This window comes from Rhinolophus sinicus, linkage group LG01 (assembly GCF_036562045.2).
Source record: "Rhinolophus sinicus isolate RSC01 linkage group LG01, ASM3656204v1, whole genome shotgun sequence".
Classification (NCBI taxonomy): domain Eukaryota; kingdom Metazoa; phylum Chordata; class Mammalia; order Chiroptera; family Rhinolophidae; genus Rhinolophus; species Rhinolophus sinicus.
Genome location: NC_133751.1, coordinates 98,490,873 through 98,515,983, shown reverse-complemented (window position 1 = coordinate 98,515,983; position 25,111 = coordinate 98,490,873). Strand labels below are relative to the sequence as shown.

General features: G+C 38.5%; 2 protein-coding genes across 20 annotated transcripts in view; one reads left to right on the top strand and one right to left on the bottom strand.

Annotated features, from left to right (window-relative positions):
* Positions 1 to 25,111, top strand: part of MED12L (mediator complex subunit 12L) — a 313,410-nt gene that overhangs the window by 228,948 nt on the left and 59,351 nt on the right. For 13 of the 14 annotated variants that reach the window (XM_074333588.1, XM_074333592.1, XM_074333601.1 and 10 more), the window contains 10 exons: positions 5,318 to 5,465; positions 9,609 to 9,727; positions 10,379 to 10,522; positions 11,375 to 11,538; positions 14,900 to 15,031; positions 19,297 to 19,524; positions 20,120 to 20,261; positions 21,859 to 21,979; positions 22,368 to 22,469; positions 23,184 to 23,297. In XM_074333588.1, the coding sequence (XP_074189689.1) occupies positions 5,318 to 5,465; positions 9,609 to 9,727; positions 10,379 to 10,522; positions 11,375 to 11,538; positions 14,900 to 15,031; positions 19,297 to 19,524; positions 20,120 to 20,261; positions 21,859 to 21,979; positions 22,368 to 22,469; positions 23,184 to 23,297 (1,414 nt within the window). The remainder of the gene's footprint in view (positions 1 to 5,317; positions 5,466 to 9,608; positions 9,728 to 10,378; positions 10,523 to 11,374; positions 11,539 to 14,899; positions 15,032 to 19,296; positions 19,525 to 20,119; positions 20,262 to 21,858; positions 21,980 to 22,367; positions 22,470 to 23,183; positions 23,298 to 25,111) is intronic. The other variant, XM_074333596.1, reaches the window with a different exon arrangement.
* The window catches only part of P2RY12 (purinergic receptor P2Y12), a 48,966-nt gene that overhangs the window by 7,866 nt on the left and 15,989 nt on the right, over positions 1 to 25,111 (bottom strand). For 3 of the 6 annotated variants that reach the window (XM_019748871.2, XM_019748875.2, XM_019748874.2), the window contains exon 2: positions 890 to 1,031. The gene's annotated coding sequence lies outside the window, so the exon portion shown is untranslated. Of the gene's footprint in view, positions 1 to 889; positions 1,032 to 1,909; positions 2,045 to 5,056; positions 5,402 to 25,111 lie in introns of those variants that run through there. The other 3 variants (XM_074333660.1, XM_074333668.1, XM_019748872.2) reach the window with 3 other exon arrangements.

The window sequence follows — 25,111 nt, the reverse complement described above, 5'->3', positions numbered from 1 at the left end:
AGTCTGCTATTTTCTTGATTTCTTGAAAAATTTACTCCAACTCATGTGGAGTGACCAAGGAGAAAAAGCTGCTACTTTCTTGTTACCGTAGCACAGCTTCCCTAGCCTTCTTCCACCCACCCAGTCCAGGGCTTTTTATCGATGTAACGTTTATTGGAAGTTATTTTTTTCCAAACAGAATAATGTGGTATATTGAAGAATTCAGCTAAAAGAAGTCATGCTTGAAGGCCTCTTTTAAGAGTTCTTTATGTTGATGGGTTAGCTAAAATAAAAATTTTATGTAAATAAATTCATTGTTTTTAAAAAAGTGTTTTTTACTACTTTTTTGGAGATGAGGTAGGATGCTGTTTGCAGGTTACTTTATCATGTATACTGGGTTTACATTTACATATTTAAACATACAAAATTGAAGAGTGTTGGGAGGTCTGAATGTTGTATTTTGTTTTTATCAGGACAATTGCATCGACTTTATGTTTTCCATTAGTGCTTGGAAGAAAAGGAAGCACATTCAGAGTGGGATTTTTATTTCCCTTTAAGAAGAACATTATTGATTTTAAAATTCTACAATTATTGGGTCACTGTACAAATATCAGAAAATATGAATAAGGAGAGTACAGAGCTCTGGTCATCTCACCACCGTTGTCACATCTTTGTGAACGCACACGTATTTTGGCAATGTTTCTAACCACTTATTTAAAGAAATGAACATGACTTAAAGCAGACTTCAATTCAATAACTTCAATTTTTCCTTCTAAGGATATTTGGCTCAAGAGACGTATTTTGATGTCTGTATATAAGAGGCCTTCCAGGATATTTGGACATGCATCCTCCCAGTTCCTTATCAATTATGTCTTCGTGATATATTATCTGGAGAAAGAAAGTAACTGACCTGGAGGATGAGGTTTTCAGAACTTCGTTTACAGGGAAGATGAGCTGTTCCTCCCAGAGACAGAAGTGGGCTGGCACGAAAGGGATGATTGGATGTCCCAGGATTCTCCAGTTGGTTCCTTCTGCTGCCCAGTAAATGTGTCCTTCAGAGAATCAATAATAGAGTAATTCTTTAGTACTGATGGCCAATCATTAATATTACTTACAACTATGCAATGTAAGGGTGTTTTAATACCTAGTTGAAAGAGTAGAGCTCATTGTTACCTTTGGAAATATTTGGTCCATTTTCTTGGGTTGCCTTTATTCTCATGTAGTATAAATTGCTATTTGAAAACTTGGACATTTTCTACATGTACAAGACATTGACAGAAACCAATCTTGTGGGCTATTGAAAAACAGTCACTTTTAAAACTCTTTGCCTTTCTGTTTGAAGACTAGTGACCGCTGTCATTTTCCTAAAAATATTAACCATCAGAAGCAAGTACGGCATTCCCATCCCATCCACAGTTGACCGATGGTTCTTTTCCAGCTACTGTGTTTCCCCGAAAATAAGACCTAGCTGGACAATCAGCTCTAATGCGTCTTTTGGAGCAAAAATTAATATAAGACCTGGTCTTATAGTAAAATAGTAAAATAAGATCGGGTCTTATATTAATTTTTGCTCCAAAAGACGCATTAGAACTGATTGTCCGGCCAGGTCTTATTTTCAGGGAAACACAGTAAGTGCTTGCTGCTCTTGCTTTTTAATTCCCTCCCCTCACTCTCAACTTTCAACTCATGACTTTGCTTCTGGCCCAGCTCCCTGAGCATATGAGGGCCTGTGAACTGCTAAAAGCTTTCTCACTTACAAATTTCTCTGTATTTTTCACCAATTTTCTTTTTTCCCTGTGGTTAATTAGAAAGGTGTGCCTGTATTTCTTGCCAAGTTAATCCAGACAAAAGGCTATTGTTTTCTATCTCCTTTGCCAGTTATCTGCCTTCCAACCTGGATTCCTTTATAGAGACTTTATTTGAAACATACCTTTGAATGAAGAGTTTGCCACTGATTATCCTAATAGAACTTTCTGTTTCCTCTCAAGCTGTTGTTCTGCATGCGCAGCTACTAGTAAATGGGTTGCTTTCTTCACTCTCACCATTTCACTATCTGCTCTTACTTCAGTTCTGTTTCCTGCTTCTGCCCCCCCCACTCTAGAGAAACTTCTCTTTTGAGGATCACATGTGTTTTTTCTTAATAAACCAGTCAGAGAGGCCACATCAATTGTGATTTCTTCACCGCATTTGAGATTGTTGATGGTCTCCATTGTTAAATTTCTCCTCCCCGACTTCTGTGAGCCCGACTTACCTGGTGTTCTTATTCATTGTAGAGAGGACATGTGTAGTGTATCATTTGATGGCTTATGTATCCCTTTCTCTGTCTCAGCCCTCTTTGTTCTCTCCCCCCCGCCCGCCGCCCGCAGAGAACATGGGGGTTTTGTATCCCTCCCAGTGACATGTTGCTCTTATCCCTAAGCTGTCACCTCTGCATTAGTCCCTATGTCAAACCACCTACTAAATTAATATAAAACATTTCTACTTACCCTTCATATTTCTCTCACCTGAAGGTGAATCCATGAGCTCCCTGCCCTTATTACCTACTCTTCCCCCACCCCAACATTTTGTCTAGTGAATCCATCTTGAAATCCATGAGATACCTGATCCTTTCCTAAATTCCTTCAGACACCACTTGATTTTGCCTCTTACTTTTTATTCCCGCTACTAAGACCTAGCTTACACCCTACAAACTTTGTTGCTTTTTCTCTCTGCTTCTCATGTCTCCTTTTCATTTTTTTAGCACTTAACTATCAGGTTAAGTTTTCTACAAAACTAGTTTTTGTTCTTCATCCCTGCCCGGATCTTTCAGTCATGTGTTTTTTTCATCAGTCCACTTACTTATTATTTCATGTATCCAAGAAATGTTAAGTGCCTAATCAGTGCCCATTAAGGACAATAGAAATGTGAATACAACAGACGTGGGGTTTCACCTCACAAAATTGACAGTCTGGTGGGGAGTTCAGACATTAAAGAAATACCTAGAAAATGAGTGAATTACACTGTGGTAAACGCCCCAAAGCTTCTCTTCCCCTGCCTGTTCCCCCCGTGCTGGGGTTTTTCCCTAAGCTGAGGTGACAGAGTGAGGGGCCTGATGCTGTCATTGTAGGTAGCACTTGCACAAGTGAGACTGAGGCTTTTGAGAACATTTTAGGTGGCGAGAGGAGCATAGCAAAGGAAGGAAGTGTCCCTGCATCTTTAGGAAATGTTGAGTAATGTGGCACAGTGTGAATATGGGATGTGTGCACGAGAAAAGTACAAGTGCAGAAATATGAATGGATGGCAGGGGGTGCTGCTAAACTTTCACATTCTTCATCTTAGTTATTCTCACAAAAACCTTATAAGGCAAGTGATGTTACCCCATTTTCAGGGAAGAATCTGAGACTCAGAAAGTCTCATATTCAAGACCGTGGAGCTGGACCTGAATGCAGTCACAGCTCTCTTACCCCGAGCGTGGGCTGTGTTTGGTGCAATGTGGAGCCACAGTCTCCCACGTGCTTCATGAGCACATGGGTCTTTCCAGGACACCTTCCCTCACCATCTCTGTTTGGGCATCTAGCTCTGCAGATGCTCCTTTTACTGAATCTGCACTCCGTGAGGACAAGGACCGGCATCCTTGAATCCTCCGGGTTCCTAGCACCTTTTCGTGCTGTAAGTAGACACTCTAGAAACAGTTTTTGAACAACTGCTTACATCCTTCCATCACCCCTCACACGAAGTTTACATTAGAACCATCTGACACTGAAAACAATCACCAGCACATGTGACTGGCACTGCATGAGTTGTGAACAATTTTCACAGGGCGCTTCTGTTCTCTTTGTGGGGTTCATATGTGCATATCCCATCAGACATAAAAGAAACATATCAGTAATGCTGTGTGACAACAACAAAAATGGGCGATTACTGAGCAGCTCAGGTCGTTCAGATGTGCAGCCAGGTGTATGAGTCACTACCTATGTTGACTTGACCCTGTGGTTAAGTCTGTCTTTGGAAAATTTGGGGGAGATTTGGATACTCAGGATACATTTGAACACCTGAAACAATAATAATTTGGGGATGGGGTAGCAAGACAGATTGGAAGGGTGCACACATTTCTGGTAGAATATACTAAAAAGGAACTAGTGCAGGGAGAAGTGGTACCTTGAATGCAAGGGGGAGAGAGAGAGAAAAAGACAGAATGACAAAAAGAGATTGAGAGGAAAGTGATAGACACAGAAAACAGGCTCTTATTTCAAGACTGCAAAAGCGAAATGCTACTTTGTGCAGAGTCCAGATGTGCAGTGCTCCAAATGAAACACCGGAATTCTCCACGTCTCCAGGATTTTGGTCTGTGGCGGCCACTGCTAATAATGCACACAGTACAGTTTGTGTTTCCTGGGAAATGTTCTTTTCTCATGCAAGCTCCTTAGGATTAGACACTGTTAGGAAGGGTTAGCACCTAAGCCGGGGCAGACATGTACAAACGGTAAGAAAAGAAGATGGACTGAAGGACAGAGTTGGAAATTTTCCTAAGAAAACAGTAGAGAATAATATTGATCCAAGAGAGAAAGTTAGATAGAAAAATTTAAAACTAGATGTAAGAGAAAACACATCCTGGACTATTTAACTTTGGCTAAGGAATGTGTCTAGTGGCTTGTACATTATTTGCGGGTTGTTATTTTTTTCTGTTACTAAATAATTTCCTTTCCCACGTGGGAGAAATAGTGCTTGAATTCACGGTATCTGGGCAGAGCTGAGGAGCTGGACCAGAAGAGGAGGTGGTGTCAGAACACGTTAGCATTTCCAGCTATTTACCTCACATCTAATGAGATCTGCACTCTATATTTTTGCCATTTGGAAATAAACATACATGTATCTTGCACAGTCACGTTGGAAGAAAATGGAACATTTTTATAAAAGTCCTTGATTCTAGCAAGATCTTTTTTCTGACTATGAAAAAGTTATTGATGCTGTATATAGAAAACCAAACTTACTAAGAAACAATATTTATCTTTAGGGAAAAGTACAACTAGATAGTATGACGTGAAATGAACACCATGCTAAATTTTAAACAGTGAAAAGTTTTTCAATAAAAACTTACTCTGTAGGGTACGCCCACATCAACTGCTTCTATTAAGACTTCAGGTCAGTTGACCCTTTTTTTTTTTTTTTCCAAACTTTAGCAAGTCCCAAACTTGAAAAACAAGGGTGTTGCCAGTGGAGTTGAGGTGAATTGAGCGGTGGGTGGGGTGCCACCACGGCAAGCCAGCATGGAGAGGCTGTGGTTAGTGCATTCCATGGACGTGAAATGCAGCCCCACCTCTGCAAACAAGGGTTTCAAGGTGCATTTTCTGTTTTTCAGGATGAATCTTCAAGTCATGAATGTAACCAGCGCACAATCCTTCTGTACGGAGTGGGCAAAGAGCGTGACGAAGCGAGACATCAGCTGAAGAAGATTACCAAAGATATTTTGAAAATCCTAAATAAGAAGAGCACCACAGAGACAGGGGGTAAAGACCCGAAATGCATTTGCTCCTATTGTGACGTCTGGTGCATTCTCTCTTAGCACGGTCTTTATCAGCTTTGTGCCTGGCACCGTCCCCGTGTTTCCTCTCCTGAGTGACTGTCCCATTGAAATATGAATAAGCACATTGAAATGTTACAGTCTTTGTTCCATTTATAGTCATCCTTATACTAAAATCGCATGTTCTATAGATAGATAGAGGTCATTTTTATTTTCTCCTCTTTTTTATACTTCCCAAATTTTCTACAGTAGTCCCAGATGAAGTACTGAAGAATGAGTTGGAAAACTCTTACTCTGGAAGTTTCCCCAATGCTTTACCATCCTTTTCAAGCTTGTAGTTTGCTCTGGGTGCTCATATTTGTGTGATAATTGAAAATCCTGAAGTGTAGTTGCTGAGCTTTTCTTACCTTCTTGTTCTTCAGAAGGCCTCGGGGTGGGTTACCCACATCACCAAATGATTTCAAGTAAAAACAAAATGTGGGTCTTTGTTCTGTAATGCCTTCTTTATTTGGAATCCTCTTTCCCTTGGCTTTTTACCTAATTTTTATAGGGAAGTGATGCCTTTATGTCACCACGTTGCATAATTGAAATTTTGCCATTATCCACTTCACATTTGCCTAATTACTCTTCGCAAAATTTATTTTATTAAGCAGTCATGTGATATCATTAGATATACTCTGCTACTACCAGTGATGTGCATTTCTCTGTTACTTAAACACAAAAGGAAAAAAACGTTTGGATTTTCCCTGTGCAAACCGTACACTTCCTACCCATGGCATGAGCCACCTCTAGGAACCCTGCTTTGCTGGTCAGTACAAAATAAATATTTCTGTATGCACCTCCCCACAGGGGACCCAATCCTTAGACTTCCAACAGATGGACTACTAGAGCTTGTCCATCTAGTTCTTTCCTTCAGCAAAGTCCAGCTATAACTGATGTAAATGGCTCTTTCCTCTCCAGCAGTACTAACACACAGGCACATGGGCAACACGTTTTTCACTCTGAATGTGACATTGAGGGCGTCTGAGGTCCAAGGTTAGTCCTTGGAGCACAACAGAAGTTACCTTCATGTAATTTGCATCATGTTCCCTACCCCCCCACCCCCCCTACCCCCCATTGCCAGTGCAGGAGCTTGTACTGCAAAGTCTCCCTGAGGGGATACAGACATGGAAGGGAAATGAAACCCTGTTGTCACAGCCTGTCACTATTGAGCTTGGAAAGAACAAAAGTGCTCTAAGAAAAACTGTTGATCTGTCATTTTCCTCTTTTCTCTCTTAGAGAAAAAGAGGAAATGGTTTGCATTTAGAAGTCCTGCAACTAGCTAGCAAAGAATATTTGAAACGACTTTTTGTGTACTTGAAAATAGGGTGGATACTCTGTCCTATAGAAGGTTCCGTAATACATTTTTAACATCTAAGTTAATTATAAAGAGTCTTTCTAGAGCCTATGGAATGTTTGGTTTTGGAAACCTGAGAGGGGTGCGAAGGGGAAGGAAGCAATGTGGTATCCTTTTCTGTTGTGTCTGCTTCCTTCCTTCACAGAGTCTCTAATGCCAGACTGGAGTCTGTGCTATCTTTGTATCAGTCTCTGAAACAGGCAGCTCTTGTTTTTGAACTCACAAAGAGAAAATGGTGGTTCTGTGCTGCTGTTTGAAACAGCAGTAATAGAAACACCACCGTGAAGAGGCGTCTTCAAAGGGAATTTTTGTCTTTCCCTCATTTTAGATAAAATTCAACCAGAAATGTGTTAATTTGGGAATAGTGAGCTGTCTTCTGATAAACAGTGTATGTTTGTCACTACTTAAAACCTAGCATGCTCACCAGATGCTAGCTAACAGTACTTCAGATTTATGGAAATTTGCCCACTGGTTGCAGAAATGATGAGAATTGGTGAGGCAGGAAGACAGAGCTCGTGTAGCATATATTTGATTTCTGTCTACACAGAAAAATATGATTCGGAGGAACTCATTAGGAGCATTGTCAGATCAGCCAGGCCTTACCTAGGGGAGTTTATCGCCTAAAACTCTTACGATATTTCCAGTTGAACATGGTCAAACCTCAGTTTACATTTACCTTGATTCTAGTCATCTTTGGTTTTTAATGGTGCGTCTTTTGAAAACAGAAATGAAATTTACCATAACGATCTCTAAAAGGCCACAACTTCTAGAATTTAAAGATTTTTGAAAAAGGAAAGCCAAAATTAAGCAACTAAAGAACAATAATATAAGTGATGAAAACAAAGTAAATTAGACCGATGAGGAAAATCTATGAATTATAATGATATTATCACTCATGTAAATATCATTTAAAATATAGTATTCCATTGAGAACCACCACTAATTTTTTACATTTTTCTTTGAAATTGAATATAAATTGCCAAGTCTTAATTGCATCTTTTTTATACGAGACTTTAAGTAGTTAGCTGTATGTAAGTAAATAAAGGCAATTCCCATAAACAAATAAACCAAAAAGATGTGTTTGTGAATTCTCATGCTGGGTCTACTTCCTCATGTCTGTTATTTTATTTTTGTTCTGTTTTGTCTGCACCCCAGGAAGGACTAAATAATTATGTTAACAACTTCAGTTTTAAAACACATAATACCCGACTGTTGATGTGAGCTTTCAGCCTTGGATCAATTATGTTCATCAATGAAAAATTCAACACTTGGGTATTTTGAACATGCTCATGACATGTGAGCAGCTATATTGAAGGCACAATTCCACACTTAATTTGTAACTTTGAGAATACATAGTGAAAAACAAGTAGGTCTGATGAACTTATTAGTTCTTTCTCATTGTGTTATGTTTGTTGTTGATAAAAGTGGCACAGTTTTGTACCTTATGTTACTCAGCACTTTTTAGTTCTGATTTATTCTGATATTAGGGTTTGTTTGTTTGCTTTAGGAAATTAGGACAAAACAGCCTGGGGTTGTTTGGGGGAAGTAGGGCGGTGCGAGGTGGTGAAGGGCTTAAACTATAATTGTTTATTCTTGAAAGAGAAATGTCCTTTCTTCTAATTTTACTTTCTCAAGCCATTACATTTGCCATTAGCAAAATATTTCTGGGTTCAGTGAAATCTTGCTTGTATCTTTAATAGAGAAATGTGTCAAGTGACCTTTGTTCTCTAAAATTAAACTTTTCCAATGAGATGTAAGTGGTCTTTGACTACTTAGAATCATTGTGTTGGAAGTGACCTTAGAGATCATGTAATCTAACCTTTCCTTTCTGTCTTTAGATTTGTCTGTGTAAATACATGCATTAAGAAATATTTAAAAACAGGATCTAATTATTTTTGGATATTATCCTTCAACTCTTAAGAACAAGAGTCCCTCTGGGATAGCAGTATTTATAAAAAAATTTTATTGGAATTTTCTTCAAACTTCTGTATGCTAAATTGACAAGTGTAGCACTTTTCCATTAATGTGGAGGAATTTAATTCCTTTCTACTCCTAAAAATGTTAGGAATCGTGTAAATTTCCTTTTTTATATATTAGACTGTTTGGGGGAAATATCATAGTGAGTCTTCTAAGAAGATGCCAGTTCAGTTTCCTGTCATGTCAGAGTGAGGCTGGGTGATTCCCACCCCTTTCCTTGTTGAGGTCATCCTGTTTTAAAAGTAAGTTAGTTAGAAATGTTCATAGAGGCGCTTCTCACAGTAGCCATAATCTAGAAACTGCTCACTCTAATGGATGAATAAATAGGGCTATGGTCACATATTGGAATACTGTACATGAGTGAGAGTTATTCATTTTTAGAACAAAATTAAAATTGCAATAACAATATGGATTAATCTCAGAAGCATAATCCTGAGTGAAAGATGTCAGATGTTAAATGTATGTATCGTATGGTTCTCTATATGAAGTCTCAAGGTGGGCAATACCAAACCAAGCTGTTACAAGTCACGATCTTGGTCCCCAGGGGAGGGAGAGTGACTGGAGGGATCCTGAGGGAGTTTCTGGGATTCTGGTATGTGACTGTGTGGTTTGAGTTTTGTTACCTGAGTATGTGTATTTTGTAGAAATTCAGTTTGTTCACTTTTTCATATGTATGTTATACTTCAAGAAAAGCAAGAACGTTGAAGTCGAGCTTTATTAAATGGAGAATAATGTATCTACTGCATGTTTATTTAGTTGGAGATGAAGGACAAAAAGCTAGGAAGAACAAGCAGGAAGCATTTCCAACATTGGAGACTGTGTTCACAAAGCTTCAACTCCTTTCATATTTTGATCAGCATCAAGTGACATCTCAGGTAGTCATTTAAAACTGTTTTATTATGCATTTGAGATATTCATATTTCCTTAAAATCTTTTATGTAATACATGTTTGTAGCCTTAGTTGGTTTTTAAATATGTTTTTAAAACATATTTGAAGGTATCTCAAACTATTGAGTAATTCAGTTTTAAGTTCAGTTTTAAGAAAGAATTCATTTTTATCATGAAAATATTTTTACCTTATGGTAATAATCCTTTTTTATTATAAAATATATAAAATAATCCTTAATGCAGTACTTACTATGTTGTTATATTATGGTCTTATATTGCTATTAATAAAGGAGAAATCTATTGATGATTGAAATAAAATACCACACAATTGAGATGAAACCAAATATGTTTGTTTTCAAATCCATTGAATCAAATAGATGTTACCTGGAAATTAATTAATGTTTGTAGTTCTACCTTTAGGATAGTTAGGTCTAGACTTGATGACAACTTGGCTTATTTCTTCAAATTATAGTTGTAGTAAGGAAGTTGATGTGTACATGTTTTGGTTTCTGTAGAAATATGTTTTAACTTTCTCCTAAATAGAATCACGTATAAATTCAAATTTCTCCCTTAAAAAAATTAAAATAACAATTATGTGAATATTGGTCTTCTAATTACTTTCACTTTTGTTTGCACAGATCTCCAACAATGTGCTGGAACAAATCACTAGTTTTGCATCAGGGACATCCTATCACCTCCCTTTGGCTCATCATATTCAGCTTATCTTTGACCTCATGGAGCCAGCACTGAACATCAACGGACTAATTGACTTTGCAATACAGGTGTGACAGAGACCCTGCGCTTCTCTCCTTAGAAAAGCACACCCACTAGGCACCACACAATTTAAAGTGCATTTTTGATTGATTGAGACATTCTGAATCAACCATATTCAACTAGCATATTAATTGCAACAGTGTTCATAATTTTCAATTAAGTAATTATAATAGGGTCCTAAAATATGTAATAGTCATTTTTAAAATGTGAGCTTTTTATGGTTGTTTTTTGTTTTTGTTTTTTGTCTTTTATAATTTAGCTTAGGGAAAGGTGAAAGTTTATCTGCTCTTTGTAACAGAGTATATTTTAGATTAAAAGCAAGAAAAATAAAATCTTATAATTTGATTTGTCCTGCTATATTTCTCATACATATTCTTGAGCTCATTTATTATCTCATGTTGTTAGTAAATTGAAGTAAACGCTGGTTTCTATCGCTTACTCTGTTCGAGGTGTTAGCTTTGTTAGTAACAAGAAACTAATGATAAATAACTTCTGTTTCATTAAAAAGAAGAGAAATGAGTGGGGGGAGTGAGAAGCGGTATGTTCTTCTCTGAAATAATCCAGTCCAGAACTTTGAACCTCCATAAAATGTTAGCTATTTTAATATTGGCTACTTTATGATTGCATATACCTTGATGTCTAGACAGAAGGAAAACTCTAATTTGGTACAGGATTAAAAATAAAAGCCAGTTTAATTCATTGGGGTGTGTTTTCTGAGACTGTAGTTGTATATGTTTATGTTCCTGGTGCAGGAAAAGGGGCGAGATCAAGCAGTATTAGAATGACTCATTTTGAAAAATAACTATTTGCCTGTTTGTGCTGGCAGCTGCATTTTCATTCAGTCTTTTCTCTCTCTGTAGCTACTAAATGAGCTGAGTGTGGTAGAAGCCGAACTGCTCCTGAAATCCTCCAGCCTGGCCGGAAGTTACACGACGGGTCTGTGTGTCTGCATCGTGGCTGTTCTCAGGCGGTACCACAGCTGTCTGATCCTGAATCCTGACCAGACAGCCCAGGTGTTCGAAGGGTTGGTATATAAAATGTCACTATAATTTTTCACATCCTAAGATGTATAATTTGTGATGAAATATTATAGTAGTTTTGAGAGAAAAATAGTGTTGATATTTATTTCAATGAAAAGATAGAACGTAGTTAAAGCATACTGTTTGCAAGAAAACGCTTATCAAAGAAAGAGTTGTTGGAAGCATGCAAAATGTTATTTTTAATAAAGTAAAATTCTTTCCTTCCTTCCTCTTTTCCTTCCTGCCTTACTTCCCTTCCTCGAACTTCTACCAATGTAAGCCAGCTGCCACCTGGGCGGCCCTGCATCATGGGTTATTAGGAAGTGACTATATGACAACTTTGTTCATTGAATTTCAGTTTATATTTGGAGAATCCAACACAAATTAGCTTTGCATCCGTTGTCATCTTAGAGATTTACTTCTTTAATTTCTTTTAAAATAAATCGAAGCTCTCTTTTGGTAAATCTTAATCTAGCACAAGTGACTTTCTAGATTCTTAGTTGTTTTTTTGTTTGTGTGAATTTTAGGCTAAGGTTTTCTCTACTACCATGAGTGAAAGTGGTCTAAATAATTAACTGACATCATCCCCATTAGAGGCTGAAGTTACAGGGACCTGAGAAGTATAATGAGCTCTCAGAAACCCTATACTAAGCTCATTTGTGTCCACTTTAGACTCCTTTCTCCAGGTCTTTATATAAGGAAAGACAACCTGCCTCTTCCCGTAAGCAGCCTGAGGTAACCTCTAAATATGGTTCACTATTCACTTAACCCAGAGAACCCCACAAAATCATGTAAATCACGAGGTTCGAAACTTTGAGTTCACTTTAAGAACATTTGTGAAACTGCCCGAGGCCATCAAGGGTATGTGTATCTGAAAATCCACCAAGTATGTAAAGGATGTCACCTTATGGAAGCAGTGGGTGCCATTCCGTCATTATTATGGAGGAGATGGGAGGTGCGCCCAGGCCAAACAGTGGGGCTGGGCCCAGGGTCGGTGGCCCAGAAAAAGTGCTGAGTTTTTGCTGCACACGCTTAAAAATGCAGAGTCATGCTGAGATTAAGGGTTTAGATGTAGACTCTCTGGTCACTGACACAGCCAGGTGAGCACAGCTCCCAAGACGGGGAGCAGAACTCACAGAGCTCACTGGCAGGTTAACCCATCCACGAGCTCTCCCCGCCTCACTGAGAGGGTCCTCGCTGAGAAAGAGCAGATTGTTCCTAAACCAGGGAGGAGGTTGCACAGAAGAAAACGATATCTCAGAAGAACTGAAGAAACAAAAACTTACAGCCCGGGAGAAAATTCCACATCAAATAAAAGCTAATAAAAGTTTAAAAAAAAAAAAAGAAGGACAACCTATTCTTCCATTTTCGTCCTGGGCTTGAAAGAAACATGGGTTTCTTGGGTTCCACAGTTCTCTGTTTTGTAACCTAGTACGTAATATAACCAATTCCTACTCCATTCTAGAGGGGCATCCATGAAACATCACAGATATTTTTAAATGTGATAAAATTAATGTTAGTATTCAGGAAATAGAGAACCACTTAATAACCCTCAACTACCCTGTAGGGTTGAATAATTAATAATACTTTACCAGTCAAGAAACTGAAACGCAGGCCTGCTAAATGAAATGCTTGAACTTATGTGCCCAACATCAAATAGCTAATAAATCTCCCAGACTGCTGAAGTTTTTTGAACTAAGAGCTCATTCATGCTGTTTAATTTATACCATCCTTTTTAAACTGAGTATGGAAACCCACTAGTTTCATGAAATGAAATGAATATAATAGGTTTTGACAAGTATTTTTTTGTTATTATTTTGAAATTTATTTCACTATCATTTATTTTGACATTTAAAATGTATGTTCTATTAAATGTTCATAAATCATACTTGATATTAATTATATTTTTACTTCATCATACATAGTAAGGATAAGTATTTTACCCAAAAACTATTATTTTAGTTTTTTTATACTTACATGAATGAGTATACAGGATCTCAGTGTAAAATGTTTTTCTTACCTGTAGGAAGTGAAAAAAATGGAGGAAACACTGACTGCTCTACAGTGGGTACCTAGCAAACTCCCAATAAATGTTTATTTGTTTTAATCACAAAATAATTCTTTGCTTTTTAGGTATTTCTGGAATTTATTTGCTTATATAGTTAACAACCGATTGAGTTTTGTTGTTGTTGTGTTGTTGTTTTTTCCCCTTAATTGTGTGACACTTTTGCTGTAATTGACAGCTTTTATCAGTTGCCTGGTGGCCCTGTCTGCTGATGTCAGTTCACAGGGTTTGGGATGCTCCCTTACCATTTCCTCCCACAGTGTCCTGAGTTCCACCTGTGGTGTTTGGGATTTGTGGTTCCGTCTTGGCCTTGACAGCCTAGGTTCCCTCTGGCTTCCCTGTTCCCTGAGTAGTGGAGTGAGCTCTGGACTGGCACTAGGGAGACCCATGCCCTCTACTTGGACTAGTTCTTTGAACTAATTCTTTGCCGATGGGCAAGTTACTTCACCTTTCTGAGCCTTAGAGCTCTCTTTAGAAAATGAAGAAGATGAATCAGGTGATTTGTAAAGCCCATTTTGACTTTAATAATCTGAGTCCTCTATAACAGTCCAGCTATTGCAGACTGACCCCTATAACAACAAACAACATGGAATCGGATACGTGGATGGACCACTTTTGTTTACTTCTCTGTTGTATGAACTATGACCAAAGAGGCCATAGTTCTGATTTGGGGAAAATGGTACAGATGCGAGTAGTAATGGTACTTCTGAACTGAAAGACTTACAGAGAATGTCACTAAATTCTTTTATCAGATAAACTAAAATAAATTTTTTCTCGTTTGGATAAACACGGGAAATGCAACCTCAAACGATGCACTCATCAGATTCATGCCAGAATTAGCTCATGGTCTTGAAAATGGATTTCCCAGATTTCCCGATTAGAAGAATTGCTCCTTTGCAAAGGACTGGATTTGAGAATCTTTGTAAAGTCACTGAATTTGTCAATCTTTTTACTGAAGAGAGATTCTCTACTTCACCTTTCCTTCTGTATTCTAGTCATAGCAACATAATTGATGGATTCCTCCATATATACATTCTATGTGGAGAACTTTCTTGTTGTTGTTTTTTGTTGTTAATGACATTTCTGAAGTTTTTTTAAAAGCCTAGTATTTCAATATCGTAATAGAAAACTGGTATTTTACTCAATTATTTACTGTTGCTGTAATGATTGTGGTCAACACTCTGATGCCTTTTTTCTTCCCCAAGTAATAAATGGACATACTCTCACTCTAAAAGATTCAAACAATAACATATACATTAGCAAAATATGCATTTGATTTCTTCACATGGTTTTCTCCTCAGGTTGTGTGGTGTGGTAAAGCATGTCGTGAACCCCTCAGAATGTTCTTCTCCCGAAAGATGCATCTTAGCCTACCTCTATGATCTCTACGTGTCATGTAGCCACCTCAGAAGTAAATTTGGAGACCTCTTCAGGTGGGTAGAAAAAATCAAAAGGAGTAGGACTATGCCTGTATTTGTGAGTGACTCAGCCGGTATTGCCATCCTTCATAATGAATTTCATCATAATTATATCCATCAGAATTCATATTAAGTTGCCTTTTATTGTAGCTATAACCTCCAGTTACAAACTGCTATGCATGTATAGCTATGATTGCAATTTTGAGATAAATGTAAGAGAGAATACTCTATATTTTACACTTGCTGTTACCTCACTTGGAACATCGTTTCCCCTGTTGGCACTTTCTCACTTCCTTTGCTCTTTGGTTCCTTGACGATCCTGTTTCAAACAGCATCCCTGACTCCCTGTCATTTTCTTCATCTTAACATTTGCTACCCCCACAGGTAGACAGGTGCAAGAAAATACACACTTATTTAATGTTATTTTGAGGAAATTTAGATTATTAATTGCAGGAGAAAATAATAGCCGGCAAAATAATTTTAGAATCTAGAAGGAGGTAAGGAGCACACGATCAATTACCCTTCTCCTTGTTCTCTCATATCTTATCCAGTTTGTTTGTAAATCCTGTGAGCTACCTTCCGGGTATATCTAGACTCTGATCACTCTTCATTGCTCTGCTACTATGGTCATCTCTGGTTAGACCATTGCAGGGTGCAGAGTCCCTCTAACCGGTTTCCTTCTTTGCCCCTTTGACACTCCTGAGCATATTATCAACATAACTACTAAAGTCATCCCTTTAAAACAAGAATAGCTTGAAGTTTTCCAATGGCGTCTCATCCACTCAGAATAAAATCAAAGAGTTTCCCTAGCCTTTAGGATCTGCTGGATCCGATTTTCTCTTCCATCTCTTATCCCCTGTTCATTTCATTCTGGATCTGCTGGATCCGATTTTCTCTTCCATCTCTTATCCCCTGTTCATTTCATTCTGGATCTGCTGGATCCGATTTTCTCTTCCATCTCTTATCCCCTGTTCATTTCATTCTAACCATGTGGACCTCCTTACTGGTCTTCAAATACCCTACACACCCATCTTGAGACGTTTGCACTGGCTGTTGACTCTCTTGTTATGTCCCCCCCCCACTTCCTTGCATGCTCACTTCCACAGTTCGTTCACATCTCTACCTCCCTGACCATCCTATTTTAAACAGCACCCCTTGCCCCCACTCTCTGTGCTTCTCTGAACCTTAGCGTTTACTAACCCCAGGAACATTATATATTTATTTATGGCTTGCCTCATTCCTAGAGTGTAAGTTTCACAAAGGCAGAAATTATTTTCTTCACAGCTAGTACCTTGAAGAGTGTCTGGCTTATAGTAGGCACTGTAAAAAGGCTGTGGATAAAAGATATATACAAAAATATCATGATACTTTTAATGGTATTGATAGGGGATAAAATGTGAAAGTATGTCTTCATGAAATGAATTAGGTTTCAAACTACGGAACGTTTGAGTGACTCTTAGGAAGCATCTTTCCACAGAAATTACGTCATTGTAATAATACCCTGTATTCTGCTATTTCTTTAGAGAGCTTTCAGTTTCAGGTTAGAGTTTTTAGAGTGCATTCTCATACATGACTGGATTCTTGCAACACCATGTTTTTAACAGGGAACTTCCCAAGGAAACCACAGTAGCCTATTTCACCCTTAGGCTCCTGCAGGATAGTCAGATGGGTTAATTCAAGTAATGCCCACTGTATGTATGGAGATTTAGGATACGCAATGAACTGAGGGGCTGCTTAGGACCAGCACAGTGGCACCTCACAGAAGTGACACTGTCTACCGTTTCCTCAAGTAAAGAAGGGAGATGCAGCTCTCTTGGGAACCTTTGAAGTCAGACATTATTTGTAGTTTCAGACTAAGAAAAGGGGCCAAAGAAAAGCTGGGTATGTAGAGAGCTTTTCTAATAAAACAATTTGAATAATTGGATCTGAAACATCATCTAAAAGTCGTGAAAGAGGAACATTTGTGGGACCTAGAGCACTAATCACATCACATCTGCCTGTCCAGCCCTGTGCGGGGTTATTTCCATCGAGATCTTTAATCCTTCCAACAATCCAGGGAAGTAGAAATGATTTTTCCTAGCAACAGATGATTGTGTCTCATCATACGTTCATAAATGAAAAAACTTAGATTTGAATGTAAGTCATTTTGGCCCCCACATGTGTGTTGCTTTCATTCCTCTTATCAGTTTTTTTCTGATACACACAGTCTCTGAAGTAAAATGCCTGACTTATTTTCTTAATTCCATATATGCCTGCAACAAAGAGTGCTAAGAATTAGAGAGTGACCTAGATGGAAGCTAACTTTTTATCAAAACATAGAGGCTAACCTGGAAAGAGTATAATTAAGGAAACAGGAAGCCTAGAAATGAGGGGTGAGGAGACTTCACCACGAGCCATAGAGTTCCAAATAATTGTTCATTCCAGGTTGGAGGCAGGAGAATCCTCTCGAGGGAAGTGTCTACGCTGATAGAAAAGTAGGGGCTGAATCTTATGAGAATTAAGAAAGAAAGCAGAATCCTTTTGGTTTCTAAGGACAGGCATGAATAGATTGTTAGAATTATGTGGCAGTTGAATAAAAAAAGAGGCAATGCTTTACTATTTGCAGAAGTCTGTTTCACTCAACACTCAGTGTATGGGGAGGTGGAGGAAACCAGCTATGGTATTAGGGAGGGACCCAGCAGAAAACAAAGTTTGGTTTTGTTTCATTTTTAGGGGGAAAGTGGTCAAATTAAGAACTTTTGCTAAGTGAGAATGAATGAACAGTTGAGTACAAAGTGTGGTAAGAGTTAAGACGGAAAAAGGGAGATTGTAAAAGCACTGGGGACTCTATCATCATTTCCGTCATTTTGAACAGGTCATGACACCAGGTTACAAACTCGTATCCTTCAGTGAGGCCTGAGGAGTTTTTACATGAGTTATCTGCAAAGAAAGATCATGTAGACGATTATAATTACTGACATTTAGTGGGTAGCTTTGCTCCTTTCTGTTGGACCATTGCTTCCCCAGCATTATTTGGCACTTAGATTTACCTGGGACAGCTTTTAAACATACAGATTCTGTAAACCTATAATGAGGCCCAGGAGTCTTTTATTTCTAACACACACCCTAGAGGTGATTCTGGAGGAGGAGGTCTGAAGCCACATTTTGCTAAACATTGAACCATCCGTTTTCTTAAAGCAGTTGGCAATGGCAGCAGTTTAGGGCAAACAATCTTATTTATATGCTTTTCCATTTTTAAGAAACTCATTCCTGGCTACTATGTTTGTAGGTGCACAGGACTAGGGGGCTGGGGAAATGGGGCAGGGAAGCCATGATGAAGTCACCTTTATCACAAATAAATTTGCTGCCAAAATCTTAATCTAAAAGAAGACTTTCTGCTGCATAAACGAGCTCTTGAATAGAGAAGGTGAACGTTGCTTATGAACTTGTCCATGGCAAGTAGGCAAGAGTAGCTGAGTGTACAGAATCTGAGCTTGAAATCAGATCATCTGTCAGCCCCATCTGCAGAGCTGGATTGGAGAGGCTACTTTCTGATTCCCTTTGTACTCCCATAGTCTATATCTGATTCAGCTGTAACTCACTGCGTATGCACTGTTTTCACCTGCTCGACCAGCCTCTTAAAAATCTGTTAATACTGCTATGAAACAGAATATAAGGAAGTTTTAGGAGTGACATAATAGTTTCTTCACTCATTGAATTTGTGTAGTATCCATACCCCCTACTGGAATGGAAGCTCTTTGCAGGCAGGGAGTGAGCCGCTCTTGTTCATAGATGTACGGTGCCCAGAGTGGCCTCGGCTGGACCTCCCCTGGACACAGTGCAAGTAGAAGAATAGTTTTGCAGGATGTATAATTAAGACTGCAATGCCAAATTATTCCTGCTGTGTCATCGAATCTATTTTTATACTTAAGTAATAACACTTTCCAACTACTGTTCAGAGACAGTCGTTGGAAGCCTTACTAAATTCTTTTATTCTGGGAGCATGTGGAATGTGGAAAAAATTTAGAAAACGATTCAGAGTAGTAACCAAATGTCTTATCCTTGTGTTGTTCTCCATCCCATTCAGCAGCTATGTTGAGCAATATTACGTTCCAGGCACTGTGCCCAGTGCTGATTATTACGGAGTTGGGGTGAGGAGCTCGTGTGAATTTTCTCTAGGAATACATTTAATTACAGTTGCTGCCATTTAATCTGTCCTTAAATAAAATTACTGTCGAGTTATTTTAGTTTTAGTGGGTTTTTTTGTTTTGTTTTTTTAACTCTTCTTCTTGTAACCTCAGTAGTGCCTGTTCAAAAGTTAAGCAAACCATATATAATAATGTGATGCCTGCAAATTCCAACTTGCGATGGGATCCGGATTTCATGATGGATTTCATTGAGAATCCTTCAGCCCGGAGCATCAACTACTCAATGCTGGGCAAGATCCTTAGTGACAACGCGGCCAACCGCTACAGCTTCGTCTGCAATACACTCATGAATGTCTGTATGGGCCACCAGGATGCCGGAAGGTGAGCGAGTTACCCTGGCATGCATGAGTAAACACGCAGCTGTGCTGTGGTGTTACTTTGAAATTCACTCTTCAGCCATTGCCTAGGCTGACATTTGGATGTTTGCTTTTTTTTTTTTCCTTTTTTTCATATTCTTTTCTTCCTGAGTTTACCTCTGCTCTGTACTGTGATTTCCTTAACCTGAGGGCCAACATATACATAAAAATACAAAGAGAAAAATGCCTGTATTTTGAAAACACTGTATTTATGCCCACCTAAATTACAGTTTCTTTAATATTTTGATGTCCTTAAAAATGTAAATTTATAGGTCAGATTTGTTCACAGAACTAAAAATGCAATAATTGATACCTGTACTGATTACTGTTTATTGCTCAACAGCATTAAATATTAGAAAACATTTGAAGCCATTTACTTTTATCTTCTGGTCCAGATTCTAGTAGGTTATTTGACAAGTGGGTATTTATTATAACCTTGAATACAAGAAATGAATGGCTTGTTTGATGATGGTGAAGTATGTGTTCATTAAGAATATCCCATGTGAGTATCTCTCTTTTGCTACTTTTTACTACCTGTATTCTTTTTTTCTTTTTTCTAGGATTAACGACATAGCCAATTTCTCCTCCGAGCTGACAGCTTGCTGCACTGTTCTCAGTTCAGAATGGCTGGGAGTTCTGAAGGCTCTTTGTTGTTCTTCAAATCACGTGTGGGGGTTTAATGATGTACTTTGCACTGTGGATGTAAGTTTTCTTTTTCACTTAAAAATTAAACTGGGCAATTGAGTATTTAGTTAGTGAGTAAATTTTTTAATTGAGTTAACCTTTGACTGAAATGTTATATTTTTTCCTTCTCCAAAAACAAGAAACCAGAGTATGGTTGCTAAGGATTAAGTAAATGGAAAAAATAATTGAAATAAAATAAGCTTAATCTGCAGCAGAGATGCCAAGAGTTCCCTTGTTGGTTAGCTGAGATTTTTTTAATATATCATCTCTTCAGAGCTGTTTGTTTGCAGTTTTAATGAAGTGCCTTGGGTTCCTCATGGCAGAGGACACAATTTAGTTAAAGCAGTTTACGGTCTGAAGAGAACCACTTTGTTATTTTAAGATCAAGGTGCACTCTGAGGATACAGGTTCTGTTGTGTTGCATAAAAATGTGCAGGCTTCGAATCATTGGGGTGTTCAGTCTTTCTTAGTGATTGTGTCTGGAAGTGATGAAGACATACCCGTTATAAATCACTGATTTCCATGAATATCGTTTTGCATCCATGTTATGTGAATGTCTTAAAAATCCATCTTGATTCTTTATCTATTTTTGGTCTATCACTTCTTGTAGTAATCCATGTTGTATGTTAATATATCTTACAAATAGAAGAACTTTATACATTTTTAAAACCTACCTCCCAGTTGGAGATTTACATCCCAGTTCTGATATCTCAAGACTGGGTAGATATTCCCACTCCATTCGAGGAACACCTAAGATTTTATATATATAAAACTCCTGTGTGTGGCCTACTTTTCCAAACAGGAAAGACCCAGATTTTCATTTTCAACGTTGTTCCTTCACCTCTTAGTTGTTTTTGTTACACTTTATGTCTGCTTTGTTCCCTCATCTATAAAATTGGAATTAATAGTATGAACCTCATGGTGTGTGATATTAATTGAGGTGATCTTTGTAGGTTGCTAACTGCAATCACGGGCGTACGAGTATACTACAACTTAATATGGAGGGCGCTATTATAGCTGGTTTTTAATTATTACTGTCTGCCAAAGTCTTGTGAGATCTGTAAAGGTAGAGCGTTTTCACTATGAGTGAATTAACTTCCGTCCTTGTTTCTTTCTTTCTCTCTTTTTTAAATTTAGGAGCAATTGTAAATTTTCAGAGTTGTTTTTAAAACTAATTTAATTATATCAAAGACACTTTATTTTTCATCCCTGCAAAGAACATCAAAACATTGCCAACACTTGTTTTTCTTTGCTTCCTAATGGTTACCCTTGAATGACAGATAATACTGCATTCTGCAAAAAAGTTTTATTTCTGCTACATCTTTTAGGGATTTCTTGATTTTGCTTTTTGTTATTTTCTTTTTCAATTACGTGTATTCAAGATAGAGCTCAATCTCTTCTTACAGCATCGGGATGGGGATAAACCTCATTCTTTGTCTTATAAAGGAGAAATAGGCCTAGAGAACAATAGTCACGATCTGTTGTCATTTCACTCTGTTGGTTCATTTTGGGATTTGAGATCTTATTGGTGTTGCCTACATTCTCTTAGATGTTAATCTTAGATATTACTTAAGAGGGTGTTAGGTATTAAAACATGTCAATGTTTTTCTTGAAGGTGAGTGACCTTTCATTCCATGATTCATTAGCTACTTTCATTGCTATTCTGATAGCACGACAGTGTTTTTCCCTGGAGGACGTCGTGCAGCACGTGGCACTCCCCTCTCTCCTCGCAGCAGGTAAGGCAGCAGCCCACACGGCGTGTGTTATTTGACCGTTGTCTTGGGCTGGTTTCTAACTAATGAAACACAGTGAGAGTAGCATTTAAAGGTACATGCGCTGGGCAGGGGTGTGGCATCATGGTAAAGATGGTAGAATTGTTAAGTGTTGTTCTAGACAAAGAAAGTAACATGGATCTCCGTGGAAAAAGCTGGGAACTACTATGTTTAGTACCTGTTTTTGAGGAAGCACTTGAACTCGGGTTTCTCCAAAAAGCACAGCTGGCACCTTCCTTTTTACCATAAGGAGCATTTATCTGAATGATCCCAGAAAATTTAGCCTAATGGAACACCTGAAGACGTGTTCTCGAATTTGTTAGAACTTGCTCTTCCAATCCTCCTTTCCTAGCTTGTGGAGATGCCGACGCCGAGCCCGGGGCGAGGATGACCTGCAGACTCCTGCTCCACCTTTTCCGAGCTCCCCAGGCCTGCTTATTGCCTCAAGCGACTGGTGAGCTGACGGCTGACAAATCTCTGACGGTGCTTTCATTTGGAGCTGTGGGTTCTAACAGGACTGAGTAGGCCGTCCATTCTGTGATTTCCTTCCTGATTTTGGTGGGCTCACTTCGGGGTGATGAAGGAGGGCGATAATCCGTTCAGAGGGCTGTCAGCACCTTTCATTTATGTAACTTCAGGATGTACAGAGACACTCAAATCCAGAGTTAATGAACAATAAAAATACTTTTGCTCTTAGGCCAAGCCCTGCTGGTGGGCAGCGTGATCCTCTCACACACTGTGTGTGTTGGTTATAAACACACCATAGCCGCTTAGGGCAGTGGTGATTCATTTATCCTTTTACTGAGGTAAAAAGAATAAGGTAAGAAATCCAGCGGTGTTAGTGACGTCTGTTCCTTAAAGATCGTTTCCCTGCCGGGGTGTGTGTGGGTGTGTGTGAGACAGTCAGCACTAAGTGGATGAAAATCCTTCTAATGTTTTTGGCACATCTCTGTAAGGAACAAAGACATTGTTTTAATAATTAAAAAGCAAAGGTTAAGTAAGGAATACTGGCAGTGTCTCTTAGTGAATCCATGAAGCGTCAATTAAAGCTGGCTAACAGCCACGAAGCGCCCACAGCCGAGCAATGAAAGGGCCTGCTGACTGTAAATGGTTACAGGAGGCTGGTGATGGGGACTGGACGATTAAAGGCTTGTTGCTGTTCTCACAGGCAAACCCTGCCCCGGAATCAGGTCCTCCTGTGATCGACACCTCTTAGCTGCTGCGCACAACAGCATCGAAGTGGGAGCTGTGTTTGCTGTTTTAAAAGCGATTATGATGCTTGGTAAGACTGTCCTGGCGCTAAGCTCGGGTAATCACAAGGAATGGAGGCAATGTCATTTCTATTCAGGTTTAACTCTAATAGCATCAGAAATTTATTATTATTATTATTTGTTTGTTCTCCTGGAAAAAGTAGTTGGCTTTCCCCTAAGTCCAAGTTCATTTTGACTCCAAGGAGTCTGTCCCTTACCTACGACTCTGGGGAATTTAAATATAATCCTTTCTTTGGCGGCATTTTAACTGCAGATTGTCTGGTTCTGATATAATATAGATCCTCAGACCCCCTGGGTTGTCTTGCCTTTGTTTGTTGGCATAAGTCACGTGTTGTGATTCACGCAGATGACTGTGATCTAACCAAAGGGTTAAAGTTCATACTGTATTTCAGGAGTAAAACACCACAAAACCTGGGTTTTCATCTTAGTGTTTCTGCTTCCGTTGTGATCCTGAACAAATTCATGTCTTTCTACTTCAGGTTTTTCACGAATCAGGTGATAATTGTAATGATAATTGATATTACTGATAAATCAGTATTAGATATCATAATTTTTTTGAATTCATAATATCCCAGACATTTTTTCATATCCTTTTCGGTACATATTCTACCGGAGACTGGAGTAGTAGTATTGCCTTTTCTGGGTTTTTTTGTTTGTTTTGTTTTTTACAGTGCAATACCTTAGACATTTTTATTCTTTAAATCAGTTAGGATTTGGATCATGAGAAGCCTTTAATTCACACTAATTCTAACTTCCAGTACCCTCTTTTGCCCTTGACTAAACAAAAGTTATCTCTTAATATTCTAAAGGAACCCCCTTTGATTAGAACAGAAATTGCTGAGTAGATAAGAATTGTTTTAGATAAGTCTTAAAGAACATGTTTGAGAATGTACCCTGTCCCTTTATACTCCTACTTCAGAAGTGTGGTTGGTGACGACAGGAAGGAAAAGCAGATTGTCATAAAACAAATTATTAAAAGTTCACCTAAAAAAAAGTATGTTTTTTATACACACACACACACACACACACACACACACACCAGGGGTGAGAAAAAAATGTATATACATGACTTGTATTTCTCTTTTGTTATAGGTATATATTGAGAATTACAATTTTCATACAGATTTTTTCCTTAAAATGTGTATACATTTTTTTTGGCACCCTCTCTCTATATATACATACATGTACACACAAATATACATACACATGCATAGATGCAATATTACTATTAAAAGCTTACAAATTTTATAGTAAAAAGGGAAAGGTAGAGTCCCTTGGAGGGCTGCAGCCTTCCTCTGAGTTTAGGAGCTTGTGGTTTCACGCAGCCGACATTAAATGGTCATTTAGTGAGTAACATTGCTCTACACTGATGATGTTTCAAAGGAAAGACAGCTGGTCAAGTCTTCTAATAAACGTGGAGCCCATGAAGTCAGGGACTTACTTGCTTACTGTGGTATCTCTAATGTCCACCACAAAAACTAAATAGGAGGTTTTCAGTAAATTAACGTTGGAAGTATGGCTGTATAAGTTACAGGCATTTTAATGGCAGAAACCAAGATGAGTGCAGTGTAGACATTGTCCCTTTGATTTGGAGGACTGGTTCGGTCCCAGGTGAAATTTGCTGACCTCTCTAAATATCCAAATAACCATAGTTTAATATCCACACATAATTAGCAGTTCTTTTTTCCCTGATTGCCTCTCCTTGACCTTTTTAATTGGCCTCAGTTCTTGGTAGATTATACAGCTTTCTAAGCGTTGGAGGGATCTTCAGGTCTGAGAAGTCAGGATCAGGCCAGTTGAATGTGAGCAGAGCCTTGGACGAGGC